Source organism: Pocillopora damicornis, chromosome 2 (genome assembly GCF_964200805.1).
Source record: "Pocillopora damicornis chromosome 2, jaPocDami1.2, whole genome shotgun sequence".
Taxonomy (NCBI): Eukaryota; Metazoa; Cnidaria; class Anthozoa; order Scleractinia; family Pocilloporidae; genus Pocillopora; species Pocillopora damicornis.
Window position 1 is genome coordinate 34,916,858 of NC_142671.1, and position 24,193 is coordinate 34,941,050.

The window sequence follows — 24,193 nt, forward strand, 5'->3', positions numbered from 1 at the left end:
ACACATACACGATACTTCCCCTCAAGGGATCGGTCATTATTTATTCGCTTGGGGGAGGGGTCGGAGGATTTTGGCTGTATGACGATAAAATTTGCCTGATCCCCCATAAGGCTCTACAATATTATTTTAATTTTCCTCGATTAGCAGTTAATCGACAGTCAATTTTTATAGTTCTCCTTTGTTCTCTGTTGGCGACCGCTGATCCCCACTCTGTTCCCCCTGAAAATCATGTGATCCCTCTAATATCTTTCACCCACTCCACCCAGGAGATAAGAAGAAACGACTGGTCTCCTAATACGACCATGCTGTTCCGTTGCAAAGCACGTAAAGAGCGGCTAGAGCACGAGAGAATTGTAGAGAGGTAGACAAGACGTACGGAGCTCCTTAGGGAGACACACAAGACGTAGTCGAGTTTCTCCCCACTTCTCAAGTACGTTCGTAATCTTGCAATCTAACTGAGCGTGAAAACCGTCAAAACTCGGATAGTGTAATTCGTTATCTCCATGAGGATCTATGACGATTTTCGTCTCTGCTCATGTTATAATAAGGTAAATTACGGCACTTGGCATGTTTACAAATCTTTGTTCGGTTCTTCTGTTGCTACTTGCCGTCTCGCTTGTTTCGAAATTTCCCTTTCAACTAACAATAAAAAAAGCTAGAGAGGAGTCCCGGAAAAGGTCGGACATAACACAACTTGGCAAATGGCGTGAAAGCTCAGCTCTATGTTTTGTACTCTAATAGAGCACGCTCTTTCAACCAATGACAGCGCGCGTTATATCCGAGCTTTATTTTAAATAAATTTCACAAAAAGTAAGTTCTGGGGGCGAAAATCTTAAGTCAAAGAGTGGTCAAATCCATGGTAACAAGAGAGTTGAGCTGAAAAGTATGTTAAACCAGGTGATCAAATTTGCTGGTGTACCGATTTTCCAAAAAGCTGAGGGTACACTGCCGCGGAGGAGGCTTGGATACGAGGTGAATTTTTTTCTAGATCAGACGTGATACGGTGAATATTGCGTTCGTCTATCACACTGTAAGTAAGGTGCATAAACATGTTTTGAAACACCACACCTTAAACGTTCAAGGTGAATACACTCCATGTATTTGATAATCGAGCTAAATATTCCATTACGTTACATAAAAGACAGTTGCTAAGCAAACACTAGTTAACTATAATACTACCAAGGCAAAATAAAAATATTGTCATTCTCGATAAATTTTGTACAAAAACAAATTAAAATTGTGAAAACCAACGACGAACGACTACATATGTAGCGTTCCCCATACACTAAAAAATGCTCACATAATCACTAACCTAGTTGCTCCAAACAAGCACTTATTTTATTTTTTAAGACAGTATATATAGTTGTCTGCATCAAAAAATTTAGGGTACTCATCGAGTTTATCTAAAATACTCCAGCTTTACTTTAAAGAACTTCTCTCTTGAGCTGACATACGATCATTCTAAAGCTTCAACATTCTCCCCCATCTATGCGTCTTTCCTTCAATAGATGCAATCAAATGCGTGTATAATATTAGCTAAACACATGTTATACAATGTTGTAAAAAGGCTATCAATAAAAGAATGCAAATCAAGGATAAATTAATCATTAGATTCTCATAATTCATAGCCACTTGGAATTTATCGCTAACTAGTAAAGTTATTTATACTTTCCACCCAGTGGCTGTCTCTATTTAGACTAACTGCAAAGTTTTGGTATAAGTAATACCAAAGAGATATTATCATTCAAAACAATACTTTTCTGCTAAGTCTCTCCGCTGTACCATATTATGGACTAATGCATCATGTAAAGTCTTATAGTCTGCAGCTTCCCCATTGTTTGTTTTCCACAGTTTCAGCATATGAAATCCTCTTTGAGACAAAGTCCTATGGCTGTCTTCAATTTCTTCTATGTCATCTTCTGTAATTCCAGGTAGTCGACGTGCCAGTCGATCCCACTTGACACCAATAGCTTTGCCAAGTGTTTGAAGGTCATCATTACTTACTACTCCCTCTTGAATATAAAAACAAATAAAGAGTTAGTTATTTCAAGATTAACAGCTTTAAAAATTGTGACTCAGGAACAATTATAGAATCATTCATTGCTAGGGATTTTTTTTAAGGGGCAGGGGAGAGAGCAAAGGCTTTTTTTTTGTCATCCCAAAGATTTTCCATCAGATATTGTGGAGGCAGGGTGGACAAGTGGTTAGGACACAGGATTTGTAGCCTGGTGGTCCTGGGAACAAGCCCTCCACCCTGCCACTCACTGGATTGTTCTTAAATGGTTCCCTGAATTCAACTCCTTGGCTCTGCTTTGTATATAGCTAAGTGCAGCCTGCCTCCTGCCAGTTGGGGTTTTTACAGTCTGTTTACCTACAAAGTTTGGGACTAGATTGTTCATATTTATCCTTAGATGAACCTTGCCTGAGGAGACTGGTCAATTTTAAAAGTATACAAATACATATCCAAGCACACATTCCTCATATTATCATGTATAATTTGTTGAATCAAACTGATTAGATTTAATTTTATGTCTGACAGCTAGTGGGGGTATATATAACTGATTGGAACAGAAGATGATTCCCTTTGTGCTGGTAAGATGGACAGCATACCTGAAGCCTGAGACAATGAAGCAGAAGATGAAATTGTCAACAAGTTCAAGATGGAAGATTAAAAAACCTACAGTAACATAATTGTGCTCTCACTTCAAAGAAACAGCTCTTTAAGGAGCCATCGCTGGATGGCTGACTGGATGCAAAAAGACTGCTGACTATACCACTTAATGTCTTTGAGATAATAGTACCATGTGGCTATTGTAAACCTAGTACTTCCATAAGGATTGTATTATGAAAAGTTGTTTATCTCTATTTTGAAGTACGTAACAACTGGCTAGTGTCATGCCATGCATGACCAGCAAACACAAGATAATCAGTAGTGAAAAAAAATTCAGGCCTATACGGGATTTGAACCCATGACCTCTGCGATACTGGTGTAGCGCTCTACCAACTGAGCTAACAATTGAGCTACCAACTGAGCTAACAGTTCTTAACCATTTACAAGATAATCAATGGCCAATTGGCCAATTGCCATGGCAACCAGAACAGTTGCAACTTAAAGCCTTGCTCAATGATACCTGAGGAGTAGTTTCCCCTGACAGGTGAATTTAAATCATCATCAGTAATTAATTAGTTTGCTAATCACCCTGTATAACAAAAGTGTCAAAAGTGAGATAAACATTTCCCTGGAATAGATGTAAAAGCAATCTGGATGACAATTAACATGAAATAAAATCCACAGATGTCCAACAAATGTAAAGTAACACAGTTCCTTCATTTTAAAAGTAAGTCACCTTTGTGTCGCTTTCCAGATATGTATGAAAAATCTGCATTTGATGCAAACTGGTCTGAATCCCCAGAAAGGTCTGTAAGAAAATGGAAATACCCCCATAGGGGCATTCACATCAAAAATGTCTTAACTGTGACATTATGTTGTCCAGGAATTGTGTTCCTCAATAATTAAAAAAAGTCCAAAAAAAATATTGGTAACGCTAGTAGGGCATGTTTAAAAAATAGATAAGTGAGTTATACCAGTAAAACCAGCCCCTCGCTTTTGAGGTGAATGCCTTTTGTCTTGGGACTCCTGATCAATTTCCTCAACACATTCTGTTAGATGTCAATAAATGAATGGCAAAAATTACACAAAGAAAACTATTCAACTAGACAGCTGACCATACCACTTAATGTCTGAGATTATAGTGCTACGTGGCAATTGTAAACCTTAAGCACTTCAATAAGGATTGCATTATGGAAAACTGTTTTTTTTTCTCTTGTAAAGAATGTTACAGCTGGCTAGTGTCAGTTGCCATGGCAACCAAAACAGTTGCAACTTAAAGCCTTGCTTAGTCAACCCCACAAATGATTCCTGTGGAGTATTGTTCTCACTGGTGAATTTAAATCATAATCATATGGATTTTGCCCCTTAAAATTATAAGTAATAAATTAGTTTGCTGATCACCCTGTGACAAAAGTGTCTAAAGTGAGATGAACATGAGATGTAAAAGCATTCTGGGTGACAGTTAGCAAGAAAAAATCCACAGATTTCCAACAAATATAAAGGAACATGGTTCCTTCTTTTTAAAAGTAAGTCACATTTTTGTCGCTTTCCAGATATGTAAGAAGAATCTGCATTTGATGCAAACTGGTCTGAATCCCTAGTAGGGTCTGTCAGAAAATGGATATACCCCTATTTGAGAGCATTCACATTAAAATGTCATAATTATGACATATTACATTGTCCAGGAATTATGTTCCTTGATATTCAAAAAAAGTCCAAAAAAAATATTGGTATTTTAATTTCATTAAAATGTTTTGTACCTGCTTGATTTAAAAAGGATGCAGTTTGTTGATAACACTAATGCATGTTTAAAAAATATACAAGTAAGTCATTACCGGCCCCTCGCTTTCGAGGTGAATGCCTTTTGCCTTGGGACTCTTGTTGCATTTCCTTAGCACGTCCTGTTAGATGTTGATAAACAAATAGCAAAAATTACACAAAGACAACTTTTCAAAGTAACAGTGTAACTGTCTTTTATCTAAGCCCCACATGAGTAAGACATGTTTGGGCAGCTGTACTTCAATTCATATCATTAAAATGGCACTAAGGAGGTGAAACCTGTAACAGTGTTAAGCCTTGTAAGTAACTGTGATTAATATTTGCTACACATTTTTGTGGCAAGTTTGTTATCTGGTGTAATTTCTATGTCCATTTTAAGGCTTGGTGCCTTTACATAAGCATGTGGAAATCAAAACATCTGTGCACTAAAATATACATATTGTACTGGTATCAGCAATTATCTAAATTACACAGATACAAAACAGCCTCTAATTTCTGTCTACTTTTTGGTTCACTCTTGTATTAATTTGAGTCATGGTACCTATTTCAGTTCTCTGTTTCTGATTTTCATTCAGTTAAATCCGGTTTAACTACGCCTGTTTTCTGGTGGGTGTATACGCTACGGTATGAAATGCAAGAGTGTGCTGTTTCCAGCTATATGTAGCTTCCTTTTCAATGTTCTGCTACTTGAAAAGAAAATTTTAATTGTTATAATTTGTTCCCAACAGAAATTTCATTCACTTTGAAGCACAAAAATTTGATCCTAAAAATCAGAAAAGTATGCCAAACTACAAAAAAAACTCCTGCAAATATTTCAACCCATATTTACATGATGATATTCACCTATTTTCACAAAGCAGTTAGTATACAATACATATTACTTATCGACAATTTCGTATACCGGTGCCATTCCAACCCATTATAAAACTGATTACTCATCGATATGTCACCCAGGGGTTTTCCATTTCAGAGCAAGAGCAGTAATCATGAGAAGTAGAATGCCTCTTACTATCTTTCCAAATGTGGCCCAGGATTAGTTTAAGGCTAGCCTATGTACTTACAAAGGCAATTGTCTTGAAGGATTGCTTCATTTGCGACATATTAAATGTTTGGATTCATCCAATTTCGTCCTATATTTTGTAAAGCACTCGTTCAAGCCTCCTCGCTTATCTTATAACCCTTGGTATAGGGTCAGTGTAATGGAAGATCCCAGATATGAGATCTCATCTCCTTAAGTTTCCAACCAAGGCTATCAAAGTACATGCTGTTGAAATTTTAATATCACTCTTTATGATGCTGGATGCATTTATCCTCAAGTACGTTCTTTTATTTTAACCACTCGTTCATTGAATGCTCCTTCGCTTATTTGCCTAGCCGACACTTCGTACTAAATGGAGCTTAAACGAGTTTTATCGCTGGCGATCGATGATTCCCATTCAGTATGAAATACGTGGCGGCAGCGAGCGGAATAGGAGGCCTCATGAGGTATGATGTATCAGCAATTATTCAGCGATCCCTCTCACCTTATCTGGAGGTGTTAAGCAATTCACTTGATCGCGTGTTCCTCGTGAAAACTCAATGACATCGCCACAAGCTATACCTGTAGTCATGAATATAATGACAACAGTCAACTTAACCCGGAAGCACGCTATCGCGTGAGACATGGGAAGCACAGAAAAAACTTGCATAAATTATGCAGGTACTCTGTCGTGAAATGCTAATAATTATAACTCGAAAACTTTGGAAGAGCTCGCATGAATCCCACAGCAGGGCCTCGATCAAACGAAAGAAATTCGTAAATCCAGTACAGCAACATAAAGCAGGATGTGACAGAAGTAAAAGAACCTCTTTCATTTGCGCGTGACTTATACACGACTTATGTATCTAGAGAAGCCTTGACTGTGCTCTGTTCTGTTGTAAAGTACGCTGGAAGCCGCTAGAGCACGAAAGAATCATAGGGAGAAACAGGAGACGTACAGAGAAACTCGTTATCTCACGTTATAGTAACTTAAATTACGGCACTTGACATGTTTACAAATCTTTGTTTGGTTCTTCTGTTGCTACTTGCCGGCTCGCTTGTTTCCAAATTTCACTTTTAATTAACGAAAAAGAGATAGAGAGAAGTCCCGGTAAAGGTCGGACATAGTACAGATGGCGTAACAGCTTAGCTTTGTGTTTTGTATTCTGATAGAGCACGCTCTTTCAATCAATGACAGCGCGCGTTATATCCTAACTTTATTATAAATGAATTGACAAAAAGTAATTTCCGAGGGCGAAAATCTTAAGTCAAAGAGCAGTCAAATCCACGGAATTGAGAGAATTGAGCCTAAGCGTATGTCAAACCAGAAGGTGATCAAATTTGCTGGTGTACCAGTTTTATCTGATAAATTTTCCAAAAAGCTGAGGGTACACTGTCGCGGAAGAGGCTTGGGTCCAACGTGAATTTTTTCTCGACCAGGCGTAATATGGTCAATTTTGCGTTCGTCTATCACAAGGTAAGTAAGGAGCATAAACACGTTTTGAAACACCACACCTTGAACGTTCAAAGTAAATGCACCCCATGTATTTCATAATCGGGCTAAATGTTCCATTATATTGCATAAAAGTCAGCTGCTAAGAAAACGCTAGTTAACCGATATATAGATTTAGCCAAATGAAAATATCGTCATTCTCGATTTCTACAAAAACAAATTAAAGCTGTAATAACCAACGACGAACGACTGCAAATGTTTCGTTCCTCAATCACTAAAAAAGGTTCACATAATCACTAACCTAATTGCTTTAAACAAGCACTTATTTTATTTTTTAACACAATATATATAATTTTCTATATTAAAAAAACCTTAGAGTACTTGATATATACTTTATTTTAAAGAACTTCTCTCCTGAGCCGACTTACGATCATTTCAAAGCTTCAACATTCTCCTCATCTATGCGTCTTTCTTCCAATCAAATGCGTGGATAAAATTAGCTAAACACATGTTGTATAATGTTGTAAAAAGGCTATCGATAAAAGGATGTAAATCAAGGATTAATTAATCATTAGATTCTTACAATTAATAACCTACTGGAATTTATTGGTAACTAGCAAAGTTATCTATACTTTCCACCTAGTGGCCGCCTCTATTTAAACCAACTGCCAGGTTTTGGTATGAGCAATATCTATGAGATATTATTATTCAAAACAATACTTTTCTGCTAAGTCTCTCCGCTGTACCATACTGTGGACTAATGCATCATGTAAAGTCTTATAGTCTGCAGCTTTCCCATTGTTTGTTCTCCACAGTTTCAGCATATGAAATCCCCTTTGAGACAAAGTTTTACGGCTGTCTTCAATTTCTTCTATGTCCTCTTCCTTAATTCCAGGTAGTCGACGTGCCAGTCGATCCCACTTGACACCAATAGCTTTGCCAAGTGTTTGAAGGTCATCATCAGTTACTACTCCCTCTTGAATATAAACACAAACAGAGTGTTAATTATTTTAAGATTACCAGCTCACTTGTTACATACTGTGACTCAGTAACAATTTTAAAATCATTCACTGCAAGTGAATTTTTTTTAGGGGGGGGGGGGGGGGAGTAAGTAGAGAAAAGGCTTTTTTGGTCATGCCAGAGATTTTCTATCAAATATTGTGGAAACAGGATGGACAAGTGGTTAGGACACAGGATTTGTAGTCTGGTGGTCCTTGGAACAAGCCTTCCAGGTATATATTATGTTGAATCGAACTGATCAGATTTAATTTGTGTTGTGACAGTTTGTTGGGGATATAACTGTCCATCTTATCAGCCCTTTGTGCTGATAAGATGGATGGCATACCTGAAGGCCAGGACAACGAAGCAGAAGATGAAATTGTCAACTGGTCAAAAATTATACAAAGACAGCTAATCAACCAAACGGCTCACCATACCACTTAATGTCTTGGAGATAATAGTACTATGTGGCAGTTGTAAACCTAGTACTTCAATAAGGATTGTATAATGCAAAATTGTTTATCTCTCTGTTAAAGAATGTTACAGCTGCCTAGTGTCATGCTATGCACGACCAGCAAACACAAGATAATCGATAGCCAAATTGGCCAATTGCCATGGCAACCAAACAGTTGCAACTGAAAGCCTTGCTTAGTCAAAACCACAAATGATTCCTGTGGAATAAAATTATTACGGGTGAATTTAAATCATCATCATATGGATTTTGCCCATGAAAATAAGTAATATATTAGTTTGCTTATCACCTTGTAACAAAGGTGTCTAAAGTGAGATAAACACTTAAAGGCAATCTGGGTGACAATTAGCACAAAAAAAATCCACAGATTTCCAACAAACATAAAGTTACACTGCTCCTTCAATTTAAAGGGAAGTCACCTTTTAGTCGCTTTCCAGATACAGAAGAAAAATCTGTCTTTGATGCAGACTGGTCTGGATCCTTAGCAGGGTCTGTCAGAAAATGGAGATACTCCTATTAAGGTATTCACATGGTAAATTTCATAACTACGACATTATAATTTCCAGGAATTGTGTTCCTTGATATTCAAAAAAAGTTCAAATAAAATATTGGTAGACTTATTTCATTATAATATTTACTTCCAGCTCGATATAAAAAGGATGTAGTTTGTTGATAACACCAGGGCATGTTTAAAAAATAGACAAGTGAGTTGTAATACCAGCCACTTTCTGTTGAGCTGAATGCCTTTTTCCTTGGGACTCCTGTTCAACTTCCTCAGCACATTCTGTTAGATGTCAATTAATGAATGGCAAAAATTACACAAAGGCAACTAATAAACTAGACTGTTGACCATACCACTTAATGTCTGACACAATAGTACTATGTGACAATTGTAAACCTAGTACTTCAATAGGGATTGTACTACGTAAATTTGTTCATATCTCATTAAAGAATGTTACAGCTGGCTAATGTCATGCCATGCACAACCAGCAAACACAAGATAATCAATGGCCAAATTGGCTAATTGCCATGGCAACCAAAACAGTGGCAACTTAAAGCCTTGCTTAGTCAATACCCCATGTGATCCCTGTGGAGTAATGGGGTAATGTTCTCACAGGTGAATTTAAATCATGATCATATGGATTTTGCCCCTTAAAATTATAAATAACAACTTAGTTTGTTGATCACCTTGTAACAACAGTGTCTTAAGCAAGATAAAAATTTCCCTGGAACTGATGTAAAAGCAATCTGATGGACAATTAACAAGAAAAAAATCCACAGATCTCCAACAAATGTAAAATAACACAGTTCCTTTATCTTAAAACTAAGTCACTATTTCTTTGCTTTCCTGATATGTAAGAAGAATCTGCATTTGAAACATGAAACAGGTCTAGATCCTCAGCAGGGTCTGTCAAAAAATGTAAATACCCCTATTAGGGTATTCACATTGAAAATTGTCATGACTATGACATGACATTGTCCAGGAATTGTGTTCTTTGATATTCAAAGAAAGTCCAAAAACATTTGTATATTGATTTCGTTAAATTGTTTTGTAATTGCTCAATATTAAAAGGATGCAATTTGTTGATAACACTAGGGCATGTTTAAAAAATAGACAAGCAAGTAATTACCAGCCACTCGCTTTTGAGCTGAATGCCTTTTGCCTTGGGACTCCTGTTGCATTTCCTCAGCATGTCCTGTTAGATGTCGATAAACAAATAGAACAAATTACACAAAGACAACTAATCAAAATATCAGTGTGACTGTCATTCATCTAAGCCCCACATGTCTTGAGTAACACATATTGGTGCAGCTGTACTTCAACTCATATCATTACAATGGAACTAAGGAGGTGAAACCTGCTATAGTGTTAGGCCTTGTAAGTAACTGATTAGTACTTGTTGCATATTTTTGTAGCAAGCTTGTGATCTGGTGTAATTTCTGTGTCCATTTTAAGGTTTGGTGGCTTTGAGCACATGAAAATCAAAACATCTTTGCACTATAAAACATACATATTGTACTGAAATCAGCAATGATCTGAATTGCAAGGATATCATCAAAATAGCCCTTAATTTATGTCTACCTTTTTTATTATTTCACTCTTATATTAATTCTAATCATGGTTCCAATTTCAAAATGATAAACAGATTTGTGCCAACTAGCTAATAGGTACTTATTTAATTATTTTACTTCAGTTGAATGCATATAAAGTTAACATTTTTACCTGAATGCAAGGCCCTAAGCTTTGTCACAAAAGCAGTACATTGGTCCTGCCAACAGTATTTCTCTTTATACTTGTTGCGTAGCATGCTTGCCTCTTCTAATCTAGTTTTCAGATTTTTTCGTGCTTGTTTGATTTTTTCAGCCCAGTCAGCTTCTTTATGTACTATGCATCCGTACCCAAAAAGTACTTCCTCCAGAGCCTCTGCCAAGCCAGAATTATGGGTAATAAGGATTGGTACACCTGCTGACAATGCCTCCAAAGCTGTGAGACCAAATGCCTCTGTACCTGAAGGCATCAAAACAAGATCCACTTCCAAAAATAGCTGAGCCAGTTTTCTTCTTTCTTTATAAAAACTTCTAACAAGCAGTTGACGACGAGAGATCCCGAGACCTTCCAACCTCTCAGCCAGTTTCTCTTGTTCTCCTTCGGAGGCACCGACAACTTTGAGAATGTATGATGGCTCATAGTTATTAAGATGTGCCACAGCTTTGGCAGCAACATGAAGACCTTTTAGTTCAAAGTCTTCAGTGTTCCCTTTGCCAAACACTAGGATTTCAAAGTTCTTTGAATTGTGGTATTTCTTCTGCTCTCCAAAAAACTCATCAAAAATGCCAGGTATAAGATTGAATACATGATCTTTCTTACACTGATGCAGAGCAGAATTAAAGGTTTCATTGAGCTTAGAGCCAACTGTTATAGCCATGTCAGCGTTTTTACACAATTCTACCTCAGTTTCATGCTGTTTCTGCCCTTCAGAAATGGCTCCTGGGGTTTTCTGGAACATTGCTGTTTCTTCTGCATTTCTCAGGACCACATGCACCCATTTACAGCCAAGTTTATTCTTAAGGACCTGTCCATAACATCCAGGCTTAATGCCATGACCAATGATAAAGTCAGTGCTAAATCCCTCTGGAGGAAACTGCAGACAATCAACTGGTTTAAAGCCTGCATATTCTTCAGGTTCGGAAACCTTGATGTTGTATTTTTGGGCATCTTCTTTATCCTCTTGACTGGCACTTGGAATTAAAATACCAATTTCTACATTTTCTAGTCTAGAGAGTTCTATGGCCATCTGTCTCACTAAGGTGGAACAACTGCCTTTGGTTGACTGAGTCCATTCCTCAGTCAAAAAGGTTATCTTCATGAGGGCAGCTTGCTTATTCAGATAATGTCCTGTAAAAAGTTTACAAATGATTTCAGAATTGTATGATTGCCCTTGATCCATAAAAATCGGTTCCCACAAAAAAAGTTTATTCAGTCAAAATGTCATAAATTTATTTTTAGTTCACTGAAAACTCATGCTAGTAGGCAGGAGCCTAGGGTAATAGTATTTTCATTCTATTTTGTTCAGTCAGTTAAAGTAATTGAAGGTTCTGGAATTCTGCAAAGTTTCTCCAACACCCCATTTGAAACAAAGCTTCCATATGTCTTAGAAGTTAAACAGTTAAACATGGCTTAAAATATTTTTATTAATAGAAGGCAGCCTTAAAGCACTTTGAATCAACTCTACATATCACACATTGAAAATACAAGTTAACAATTACATGAAACCTATGGAAAACTTTGTTTTAGTTCTCTCTTTCTGATTTTCATTCAGTAAAACCCGGTTTGACTGAACATGTTTTCTGGTGTGTCAGTAGGCTAGGGTGTAAGATGCAAGAGTGTATTGTTTCCAGCTATGTGTGGTTTCCTTGTCAGTGTTCTGCTACTTGAAAAGAAAAATTTAATTATTATAATTTGTTCCCAGCGGATATTTCACTCACTATGAGCACAAAAATTTGATCCTAAAATCAGAAAAGTATGTCAAACCGCAAAATAAAACTCCTATCTATTTTTCAACCCAGACTGATATGATGATACTCACCTATTTTCGAAAAGCGTTGTACAATACATAAAATTAATCGGTAATTTCGTATACCGGCGACGCAAATTTCCCTTTCGTAAACGGTCGTTGCCATTTGAAACGGTCGATGCCATTTCTCAGAACAGTCGTTGCCATTTGAAACGGTCGATGCCATTTCTAAAACTAGCCGAGCAGACGACAGCCCTCGTGAATAGCTCGTACGCTGTTGGCACGCTCGGACGTCACTTCCGGGCAGTGTTGTTTATAAAATGGCGGAGCAATCCACGTGCGCGAGAGTTGAGCCCAGCTGAAACAGAACGAACCCATTCTTCTTGCGCAGGAACAAAACAAAAATCAATTAAGAAGCCAACGGGGTGGAACTCCTTTATGCAGTCAGTTGCGGTGAGTTTGTTTTGTATTTCCCGAAATATTCAATCATTTTCAGCCTGGATAAAGTGCTTGTTCAAATAGTCTAAAACATGTTGTTTCCATTATATCCTTTACATCCGATTACAAGTGATTAAGATTAAGTGATCAGAAATATCAGTGAAAAATATACCGCATCTAAAATTTTCGTTTATGTCATTAACAAATATCTTATCTGTAAGTGTTGCACTTGTATTCGTTATTCTTGTAGGCCTTGAAATTACATTCGACATAAGCTGATATAGTTTCCTCGTACTTTGTATCATTCCACAGCCAGATGTCAAGGAACAACTTGGAAAGGGGGCAGGAATCGGGCAGGTTTCCAAAGTGGTTGGCAATATGTGGAAGAAATTGCCGACAGACAGACGAAAGGTTAGTTATAAACTTCTAACATTGCGAATGTTTGTGTATTAACCCTGCCCCATTTCAGTGGACTGCTATGTGGTTTACGTGGCTAACTTTGTAAGGACCGAGAGTGTAAATGTTCTCGTCAAACTTTCCAATTAAAAGTATGTTAGGTTATGAATGTTGATCTTGAATCAAGCTGGGACCTCAAGCTGAATGTCAATTTTGTAATATAATGTTCAGACTTGTTATTTTTCCAGACAGAACTCTTAAATATACCTAGGGGATAGCAAGGCCCATTATAATGTACCAATTAATTTAACCTAAATTTTAATTAGAAATAACCTACATGTGGCGGATCCAGGTTTTGAGGAAAGGGGGGGGGGGGAGGCAAGGGGGTATTATCCTCAAAAAATTATGATAGAGGGTGAAAAAAACTGTCTTTGCAATCTAGTTTATAAAAAAAATAGGGGGGATTAAAAATACACGATTGTTCCCTAATATATTTCCCCCCCTTTAAAATTTCATGCTATGATCTTCATAGGACTGGAAAGATAAAGCACAGAGCTTGAGGGAAGACCTTGATATGGGAATCATGACGAGCTTTGCTCACCAAAAGAATTTATGCAAATGAGGCTGAGGCGGATCTGAGATCCGCCTGGCAATTATTAACTGTAAGAGAAGAACTGACTTCGCGCCCACAGAACGACCGAGGTGTTGCGGATGAATTTTCAGTAATTACTTTTTTGGCACTTTTCGGCGTCCAAATTGCATGGCGAGAGTAACCCAAAACCTTAAAGTAGACCCTTCTTGTCACAATACGAATGTTTTCCAGATAGGGACAAGCGTTAATGTCAGCTCCACTCGCGTGATTGCATTTTTCAAGGTTAACCCTCGCGTGGATCTAACAACTCAAGTTTACTTTAAAGCGTACAATGTAAGCCAAAGTAATTTTATAATTTAACTCCATGATCGAAATTTTGTTTACAAAGGATAGTAACGGATCGACATCGACCTAGAGCGTCAGCTTCACTCGCAGGGAGTCAACCATTTTCTCTTGCCCCTTGCGCAACATAGAATGCAAATTTGCTGACCCACTCTATTGATACACACAACTCGACAGTCGTTAAGAGTTGAAAAAGATTAAGGTTTTTTACCAAAACCATGTATTTCCGATTTTTAAACGCTAACAAAAATGTAGTAATGGTATGTCCACTCCGGAAAATAATACCGCAAACAACAGCAAGCCCTAACCGCGATGAGAACACTCATGGATCACACAGCGCAACAGAACTCATTTTGTTTGTTTGGGTTTTTTCCGATAATATTGGCCTGTAAAGAAATATATAATGGAGTTTTTTTGTACCCTCCGCCGGCACCATATAATTGGCTAAATGCTAAGGAAGTAATATACTTTAAAGAGATCATTAAAGGAGTAAAATCTTTGAAAAAATTTTTCCTGCTGTGGTTTCCTGGCGCACCACTGCGAACACAGCGAACCTCATGTATAAGGCTGCGAGAAAATAAACAACGACAAGTAGAAAAAGTTCTTTACTCACAAATCGCTTTTACAATCTACGACCGATTTTACATCTCGTGTCTGAAGCAAGAGTTGGAAATGTAAATGCAATTTAATACGTTACGTGAAGAGGTATTTTACTCGTTGGTAATTTTATTCCTAAATTCGTTATTTATTTTTAATTGAAAAATCACGGGATTTGAGGACAGACACCACCAAGGCAAACACAACATCGACGTAAAAATTACCAGTCAACGGAACGTGCACTTATGATGTGTAATTAAGTTAAGGTTGGTTGGTCATCTAAACAGGAAAACTATCTTTTTCTATTAAAACAAACATTGCTTTTTCATTACGGCTTTTCGCGGTTAACGTTCAATTAAATCTGCAAAGGAAAAAAAATCAAGACAAGTAAATTTAATCATGTCGCAATTCAAAATTAGTTTGTCATAAGATGAAAACGCACAGTCTAAAATGAAACAACTCCCAAAGAGAGACAGAACCAAATAAAAAAAAGGAAAGATTTTGCCTTCAGATAACAAAAGCCCAAATAGGACTGACTACCCAAGAGAGACAGAACCAGGTGAAAAAAAAGGGAAAGGTTCTGCCTTCAGATAACAACAGCCCAAACAGGACTGACTACCCAAGAGAGACAGAACCAGGTGAAAAAAAGGGAAAGGTTCTGCCTTCAGATAACAACAGCCCAAACAGGACTGACTACCCAAGAGAGACAGAACCAGGTAAAAAAAAAAGGGAAGGTTCTGCCTTCAGATGACAACAGCCCAAACAGGACTGACTACCCAAGAGAGACAGAACCAGGTAAAAAAAAAAGGGAAAGGTTCTGCCTTCAGATAACAACAGCCCAAATAGGACTGACTACCCAAGAGGGACAGAACCAGGTGAAAAAAAAGGGAAAGGTTCTGCCTTCAGATAACAACAGCCCAAATAGGACTGACTACCCAAGAGGGACAGAGCCAGGTGAAAAAAAAGGGAAAGGTTCTGCCTTCAGATAACAACAGCCCAAATAGGACTGACTACCCAAGAGAGACAGAGCCAGGTGGAAAAAAAAGGAAAGGTTCTGCCTTCAGATAACAACAGCCCAAACAGAACTGACTACCCAAGAGAGACAGAACCAGGTGAAAGAAAGGGAAAGGTTCTGCCTTCAGATGACAACAGCCCAAACAGGACTGACTACCCAAGAGAGACAGAACCAGGTGAAAAAAAGGGAAAGGTTCTGCCTTCAGATAACAACAGCCCAAACAGAACTGACTACCCAAGAGAGACAGAACCAGGTGAAAAAAAAAGGAAAGGTTCTGCCTTCAGATAACAACAGCTTACATACGAATGACAAAACCGGGAAAAAAAATTAAAAAATGAAGGTTCTTCCCTCACGGAGATAAGTCTGATTACACGAGAAATAACAAAAGAACGAGAGTATCTTCAGGATTCTACTTTCGAAACTGCGAAATAGTACAGTACGATTAGTAAGAAAACACACTAACCTGCCAAGAGCGCGTCATCTTATAGGGAAGGAATATTTGAGCTGTGATGTCAGGGTTCATTCCATAATTAGTTCATCTTGCTCATGTTAGGTTTCAACAGTTTGATAATACACCATGTGATTTTAAGCATCTGTCACCTAACTATCACAGAAATAATTCCTTCTCTTGCTTCGAAAGCACAGAAGTAAAGGTAAACCTTGCTTTGCTGATTAAATGGTTTGGGCATCATCATTTTCGACTCAAAGGTTATTAAGCAGCGAGATTTATCGCGCGTCATCATATAGCTCTAGACAGAAATTATCAGGCATACAACCTTATCTAAAAGCCAAATTGGACAGGCCAGCGAGTAGAATTTCTTCCTCGCGAAGTTTTACACAGTTAAGACCTTACCTTAAGGAAAGAAAGATGGCCCCTTTTCGCAGATACCGCCGAATATACTCGTACCTTCGCACAGAATTTTCGCGGGATAAGTTCCCGCGCTTACCTGATGATTGGGACTACTGTCTATTTTATACTGAAAGAGCTCCTCAGTATGGACGCCAGAAAAGTATTATCAAAATATCTACCCAATCGTTTCAAGTGTTAAATGATACTCTTGTATCTCCAGAACATACTGCAGTCGAAATCTCTCTTGAAAACAAGGTCCTTACCGAGCGGCTCACCGGCTTCCATGTTGACTTAGGGTCAAAGGTCTGATCAGAGTGAAATATAAGTTGGCTAACACAATTTAATTTTGGTATTGTCGTGACAGAACAGATAATCGCTCTTTGCGTCACAAACCAATAAATCTGTAGATCACGAACAAAACATGCTGGGTACAATAACTGTTACTTGATAGTCATGTCACGCACTACAACCAGGCTATCCTCAAATGCCATGACACACTACGGCTTAGCTAAGCCGTTCTTGTCGCTTAATCATTCTACAATTATGAAAATTGCCATTCTCGCCATGAATGCGTAGTTATCTCCAAAGAGAAAATTGTGCAAAAGAGTCCTAAATTTACGTAGCTCTCCTAACGCGCAAGCCGCGCGGATCCTCGCGCCTGTTTGCATTTTAATTGTTAACGTCAATTAATTTCACGCTCGAAGCCAAACACCTCGCTTTCACTTGCTAATTGAGCCCTCTCGCTTTACTTTGATAAGCCTATGGATCATTTTACGCATCCCTGGTGAGAATTCTTTTCTTGAGCAAAGCTCGTCATGCAGAGATAAAAAAATGTCCAACCTGCAGCACCCAGTTCACGAGGGAGAAGGACTTCAAATACCACCAGAAAGGTTGTCATGAGTGCATTTGCAAAGAATGCAATGAATCGTTTGACCATGAGCAAAAGCTAAAGAGGCATAAAGACAAGAAACATAAAGACAGCAACAAGTGTGATCATTGTCAAAAGACTTTTGCAGAGAAACGAAATCTTATAAGACACCAAAAGTCACATGTTTAATTAACCTATCCTGCATTTAGTGATTTTAACTGGAGATGATTTGAAAGGACTATTGGATCAATCTATAATACATAATTGTTTTTGTTTTTAAATTATTGTTATCGATTTTTGAAATTAATTGTGGTCATTGCAGCACCTGTACATCATGTTACTGTTCAAACCAAATTTTAAATCATTACAATGTTGTGTTAGACTTTAACAGGAAAGAATGAATTAAAACTTATTTACAATTTCAAACCTTCAATCTTTTCAAAGTTTTACGTTTGTACAGCTTAATCTTCAGAAGATAGACCACCACCCCCCCCACTTTTTGGGTGAAATAACTGGAGGCCAAGGCCTTAATTTACCCGAGTATTAGTTAGCGCCCCATGTGAATCAATGGCTGAACTTTGCTTATAATTTTCCTCAATCAGGATATCAGCAAACAAACCTTCATACCCACAAGGTTTCACTTGAACAAAAATATAATCAAATTATAAGTGTTTGAAATTGGCTAAAGTACTATACGGTTGTATGGCATCGTACCAATTATCTGAACCCATGGAAGAATCCTTAAGTTCTGGCACATGTACATCATGTTACTGTTCAAACCAAATTTTAAATCATTACAAATGTTGTGTTAGACTTTAACAGGAAAGAATGAATTAAAACTTATTTACAATGTCAAAACCTCAATCTTTTTAATAACCTTGTTGTTCAGGGGCAGATCCAAGGAGAGAGGTTTTTAATCTAGGCAATTTGCCTTAAGTGAATTTCCCTCTATGTTAAACATTATGCGAACATTCCATTGTTTATTCACTAAGATTTCTCTGTTTTCCTATTTTTTCCTTTGCATGTGCTTTGTCTTGGATTTCATAGTATGGGACCCAGACTTCTTACTACTTTTAGTGTTTGTTTGTACTGCTTTAGCCAAGTCATGGGTGCACTTCCTCTTGGAGGTTGGTTCTTGTAGTTGTACTGGTCGCCCTTTTGATATAACCTGACGGCTTCCACTACCACACTTTTGTTTTCTAGAATGCATAGATCTAGCAGTGGTTTAGGATGTTACCCTTTTTGCGAACCTGATTACACCTTTAGCCAAATTAAGGTCTCTTGAGCTTTGGAGCTTTTGAATTATTTGTTCACAAGAGTTTCTCAACAATTGTTCAGCATTTGCAATGGAATCATCCTCATCATCATCATTGCTCTGTATTGGTTCAGTGGAATGTTCATCCTCATCATCATTGCTCTGTATTAGTTCAGCAGTTGAGCAGTTTGGCCCTTGTTGTGCTGTTTCCATACTAGTGGATGCCTCTGTTACAAAACCATTAGAACCATCAGTTTGTGATGTTTGTCCAGCGTCACTAGAGCGTAATGGCTTATAACAAGCAACAGGAAGTGTCTTTCCTATTGCTAGCCAGGCCAATTTCTGCCTCTCATGTGGATTACTGACTGGAATGAAGTTTATGCAGTCTGCTAGATTTGCTACCCACAGGACATACTGGTGTTTGCATGGGCTCCTGTTTTTACCAACCGTGCAGGTACATATCCCAAGAGTCATGTCCACTGTATAACTGACAAAGAACCAATGAGACAATTCGTAAATATCTCAATACAACTGGAATTTTTGTTTTTTCAATCTGTAATAGATACATTCTAGACCTTCAACTGGTTGATCCACTAAGATATTAATGGAAATATTCCTAACAGCAGAGTAAGGACTTGCTCTTACTCTGCTATAAAAAACTCAATACCCTGCCAAGAAGGGAAATTACTTAAGGTACCCCACCCACTGGACAATATATTACTCATGTTTTGGTCTTCCTTATGCTAAATCAACATCCTTGGAATGCAGCATATGGATGAACTGCAGGAATTACATGTATCTCATATGTTATGCATGTTATGTCCCCATGTTTTATGTATTTTTGCTCCAAAGGAGAGGAGCCTAGAAACACTGCCCCCTCCCCCTCCCTGCACTGCTTCCCCTATCAAGATAATTTGAATCAGACAATGGGGGAAAGATAGGAAAATAATGCCCACCCACACAAGCCCTCTTGTACCATCAGAGCATTATGCTATTGTGACGGCTAAGAAAAAACACTACTGACCTGTGACTGCTATCTGAAGAGCTTCCAACTTTGAATACATTATTGCCAAAGTTCTCTACAGTTGAGAGGTAGGCATCAAGATCTTTTTTATCAGGGACTTTAAACCCTGTGCTTCTGTCTTTCCCTTTGCCAAAGAAGCGATGTCTGTACATGCCATCAAAACTCCCATCAGCAATACTAAGGAGCTTATTCTTGTAGTGATCTTCTAGATCAATAGTCAGCTTGTCTAGAAGCCCAACAACATTGTACTCTTTGGTGCGCTGCAGAATTACATCCTTAAGAACCAAAAACTGAGCCTCGGCAAAATTGTTGGTGTGGTTACCTCTAACAGGCAGTTCAGTTCTAAAGCATAGAGCAAAAGATTCTTTGTCATTGTATAGATTTTGCAAATAACTGACTAGATTTGGGTATTTCTTGCAACAGCCATCATTCAAAAGTTCACTGAAGCAGTTCTCAAAATCTTTTTTTCTCTGTTTTGTCTCGGCATATAAGGACCTCTTGAAAAGGGTGAGAAAATAGGGTCTATCTGCTTGGCTGATACTGTTCTTGCTCTCGTGAAGCCATCTCCAAAGTTGTTGGAGCATGTGGAAGATGCAAAGAAGTAAAACAGATGTTGGCCAAACAGACTTCAGAGCATTTCTTTCCTCTTTACAGTTGTCTGTAAGGATGACTTGGGGGCCTTGTTCCCGACCACGATCATTGAATGCATACTCTGGTAAACAGGACCAAAGCATTTCAAAGCCCTGTTTAAGTGTACGCTCCTGCTCATCACTGGTGATCAAGATGCCAAGTGGAAGTGCTCCAGATACATTGTTTGTGCACATTAAAAACACTTTAAGATTGTGCTCTTCTGTATTAGAAGTAGCATCAACAAAAACCATCTCACCAGACTGCTGCACTTCCTTGTGTACACGGTTCATGAGAGGCGTTACAATAGCAATTATAAGAGGCATATTATCACCTTCATATATCTGGTAACAAGTAGTAGCTTCAGGGTTGTCTTTCTTGTATTGTTCAAGCCTTTCGGCAAGTCTTTCAAACATCATAACGCCCTGTCCACCATACCTATCCTCACCAAATTGTGTGTAGAGGTAACTAAAGTCCCTTTTTCTTGGCATAACTGCCCGATTGGCCTTTTTCCTGTGAAATTCCAATTCATCCTAACATGATTCTTTGAGTTCTTTCAAGTACTGTTGCCTTGCGGTTGCTGGTGTATGCTCACTTTCAAACAGCTTCAAAACCCTTTCTGTGCACTCAGGAGAAAGGTCACGGAAATTAGAGGTCTCCAGAGTTTCAAGTGAATGGTTGTGGTCCCACTCTATGTCCACAGAACAACATCCCTCGCTGTCTATTTTGACTATCATCTGAAAGGGGCAATTGGTGTTCTTTACTCTGGCAGATGGATTCAAGTACAATTTCTGCTGTGGATCTTTACTTGGACTCCAGTTGCGAGTGTTGTGTTGGCATCTATAGTAGTTTTGCAACACATAGCCGCTTGTTGGTGCCTTCTTTGTCTTTAACTTCACTGAGATGCTGTTTCTCACTTCATATTCGGATATCCATTGCTCCAGGTTTTCTTTCGTTATATCTTCGGTCAAAAAGAGCACTTTGAACTTTTCTCCATTTCCTGAAATTGCCTTCAGGTAGTAAAATGAATCATCTGGAAGCGAAGCCAGAAAACTCTCCTTTGTAATTTGGGTCGATTCAAAAGATTTTCTTTTCGATTCGACTTCTTTTATGGCTGAAGATATTAGCTCTTTGAGAAAATTGTCGGGTTTGTCCGCCATTTTGATTTGATAAAAATCGCAATGGCTTGTGGGAAAGCTAGTCACGCATTGCTCTAATTGTCACGCATGTCGTCGGAGAGAGTCGGAAATATCGGTTCCTTCTTGGCATCGACCTTTACGATGGCATCGACCGTCATGAGAAATGGCATCAACCGTTTTCAATGGCAACGACCGTTCCGAGAAATGGCATCGACCGTTTCAAATGGCAACGACCGTTTACGAAAGGGAAATTTGCACCGGCGACATTCCAATCCATCACAAAACATTTACTTATCGATATATCACCTAAGGGTTTTCCATTTCGGAACAAGAGCAGTGATCATTAGAAGCAGAGTGCCTCTTATCAGCTTTCCAAATGTGGCCTAGGATTAATTAGGCTAGCCTATGTACATAAGAAGGCTTGTCTTGAAGCATTGCTTCATTTGCAACATAAAAAATGTTTGGACCCAACTAACTTCGTCCTACGTTTTGTAAAGCGCTCGTTCAAGCCTCTTCGCCTATCTTACAACCCTTGGTATAGGGTCCCAGATATGAGATCTCATCTCCTCAAGTTTCCAGCCAAGGCCATTAAATTACATGCTGTTGAAATTTTACTATAAGTCTTTACGATGCTGGATGCATTTATCCTCAAGTATTTTCTATTATTTTAACCACTCGAACACTGAATGCTCCTTCGCTTATTTGCTTTGCCGATACTTCGTAGAAGACAAGACGAATAGGCGGTCGCATAAAGTATGTCATAACTTAATATATAATAGATTGTTTAGCGATCCCTCTCACCTTATCTGGAGGTGTAAATCAATTCACTTGATCGCGTTTTCCTCGTGAAAATTCGATGCCATCGCCACAATGTGTAGTTGAGATCACGAATGGCAACAATGAGCACGCTATCCCATGAGACATAGGAAGGGCGGGAAAAACTTGCATAAATTATGCAGGTATTCAGTTGTGAAATGTTGATTATAACTTGAAATCTTGGGCCAGCTCGCGTACATCCCGCGGCAGGGCCTCGGTCAAACGGAAAAAATTCGTTAATCCAGTACAGCAACATAAATCAGGATGTGGCAGAGGTAAGAGAACTTCTTTCATCCGCGCGTGAAGAGTTCCCGCCGAGAGGATTCTCTGAAATTCTTCAACCACCCCAGCCAGGAGACAAAAAAATGACTGGTCCCTTATTATGACTGAAAGATTGAGAAAAGCCTTGACTGTGCTCTGTTCTGTTGTTAAGCACACAGGAAGCGGCTAGAGCACAAAAAAGGGAGAAATACGAGACGTATGGAGCTCCCTAGGGAGAAACAGGAGACGTATGGAGCTCCCTAGGGAGAAACAGGAGACGTAGGGAGCTCCCTAGAGAGAAACAGGAGACGTACGGAGCTTCCTAGGGAGAAAAAGGAGACGTAATATAATAACAATTATTTATAGACTTATATTGCGCAATTATCAATATAAGAATTTTCAATTGCTTATTACAATTAAAAGTTAAAAATTCAACTCCTACATAGATACTAAAAACTAAAAAGCTTAAAAAAATTTTAAAAATTAAAAAATAAATAAACAATAAAAATAAAAAAATTAATAAATTTTAAAAAAATTAAATAAATAAATAAAAATGATCACTAAGAAAATGTAAAAATATGAAATTAGATACGAAGAATTAAAAAGCGTACGGAGACTCCATACGAGACGTAGTCGAGTGTTTCTCCCCATTTCTTAAGTACATTCGTAATCTTGCAATCTAACTGAGCGTGAAATCCGTCAACACTCGGATAGTCCAATTCGTTATCTCTATGAGGATTTTCGTCTCTGCTCACGTTATAATAACGTAAATTACGGCACTTTGCATGTTTACAAATCTTTCTTTCGTTCTTCTGTTGCTACTTGCCAGCTCGCTTGTTTCGAAATTTCACTTTCAATTAACGAAAAAAGGCTAGAAGGAAGTCCCGGAAAAGGTCGAACATAGTACAATTTGGCAGATCGCGTGACATCTTACCTCCTTACTTTATTATACATGAATTTAACAAATAAATTCTAAGGGCGAAAATCTTAAGTCAAAGAGCGGTCAAATCCATGGAATTGAGCTTCAAAGTATATCAAACGGGAGGGTGATCAAATTTGCTGGTGTACCAGTTTTATCAGTCAGATTTTCCAAAAAAGCTGAGGGTACACTGCCGCGGAAGACGCCTGAGTCTAAGGTGAATTTTTTCTCGACCAGGCGTGATACGGTCAATTTTGCGTTTGTCTATCACACGGCAAGTAAGGAGCATAATCACGTTTTGGAACACCACATCTAGAACGTTTAAAGTAAATGCAGTCCATAGTCTCCATGTACTTTACAACCTGGCTAAATATGACATTAGATTGCATAAAAGTCAGCTGCTGAGCAAACACTAGTTAACTTTAATACTATTATGGTAAAATAAAATATCGCCATTCTCGATTTGTACAAAAACAAATTGAAGCTGATCACCAACGACGAACGACCGCATATCTTTCGTTCTTCAATCATTTAAAACGCTCACAAACAGTTCTTCTATTTTTAAAGACAGTATATATAGTTGTCTACATTAAAAAACTTAGAGTACTTAATTATATAGTTTATCTCAAATACTCTAACATTATTTTAAAGAACTCTCTTGAGCCGACTTACGATCATTTCAAAGCTTCAACATTCTCCCCCATCT

The 24,193-nt window shown here is 38.2% G+C and overlaps 3 protein-coding genes, 1 long non-coding RNA gene and 1 pseudogene across 10 annotated transcripts; 2 read left to right on the forward strand and 3 right to left on the reverse strand.

Annotated features, from left to right (window-relative positions):
• Positions 1–290: 290 nt before the first annotated feature.
• Positions 291–3,419, forward strand: LOC149051030 (uncharacterized). Of its 2 annotated transcripts, none has more exons than XR_016183484.1 (2): positions 291–430; positions 2,540–3,419. It is a non-coding gene; the product is annotated as an uncharacterized LOC149051030 (long non-coding RNA). The 2 variants fall into 2 exon arrangements; XR_016183483.1 differs by having other exon boundaries at positions 304–548.
• Positions 1,077–6,073, reverse strand: LOC113678856 (uncharacterized). Of its 4 annotated transcripts, XM_089195681.1 has the most exons (6): positions 5,914–6,060; positions 4,447–4,512; positions 4,147–4,218; positions 3,586–3,660; positions 3,348–3,419; positions 1,077–2,012 (listed from the first exon to the last, which is right to left on the reverse strand). In XM_089195681.1, exons 1-6 carry the CDS (start codon positions 6,052–6,054, stop codon positions 2,004–2,006), a joined length of 435 nt encoding a protein of 144 aa, XP_089051807.1. In that variant the 5' UTR covers positions 6,055–6,060; the 3' UTR covers positions 1,077–2,003. The 4 variants fall into 4 exon arrangements, with proteins under 4 accessions (XP_089051807.1, XP_089051805.1, XP_089051806.1 ...); XM_089195679.1 differs by lacking the exon at positions 4,147–4,218 and having other exon boundaries at positions 5,914–6,069; XM_089195680.1 differs by lacking the exon at positions 3,586–3,660 and having other exon boundaries at positions 5,914–6,069.
• An 858-nt stretch (positions 6,074–6,931) lies between these two features.
• LOC113678854 (uncharacterized) lies at positions 6,932–22,448 on the reverse strand. 2 transcript variants are annotated; one of them, XM_089195650.1, is made up of 6 exons: positions 22,293–22,448; positions 10,557–11,729; positions 9,964–10,029; positions 9,051–9,116; positions 8,752–8,823; positions 6,932–7,837 (listed from the first exon to the last, which is right to left on the reverse strand). In XM_089195650.1, the coding sequence occupies exons 2-6, from the start codon at positions 11,698–11,700 to the stop codon at positions 7,566–7,568; spliced, it is 1,620 nt and encodes a 539-aa protein (XP_089051776.1). In that variant the 5' UTR covers positions 11,701–11,729; positions 22,293–22,448; the 3' UTR covers positions 6,932–7,565. The 2 variants fall into 2 exon arrangements, with proteins under 2 accessions (XP_089051776.1, XP_089051777.1); XM_089195651.1 differs by lacking the exon at positions 9,051–9,116.
• On the forward strand, positions 11,763–17,873 carry LOC149051031 (uncharacterized; annotated as a pseudogene). The gene is made up of 4 exons (XR_016183481.1): positions 11,763–12,801; positions 13,099–13,197; positions 13,715–13,764; positions 17,395–17,873. The product of XR_016183481.1 is annotated as an uncharacterized LOC149051031 (transcript).
• On the reverse strand, positions 17,605–20,850 carry LOC149051032 (uncharacterized). The gene is made up of 2 exons (XM_089195649.1): positions 19,726–20,850; positions 17,605–19,188 (listed from the first exon to the last, which is right to left on the reverse strand). Exons 1-2 carry the CDS (start codon positions 20,841–20,843, stop codon positions 18,672–18,674), a joined length of 1,635 nt encoding a protein of 544 aa, XP_089051775.1. The 5' UTR covers positions 20,844–20,850; the 3' UTR covers positions 17,605–18,671.
• Positions 22,449–24,193: the final 1,745 nt, after the last annotated feature.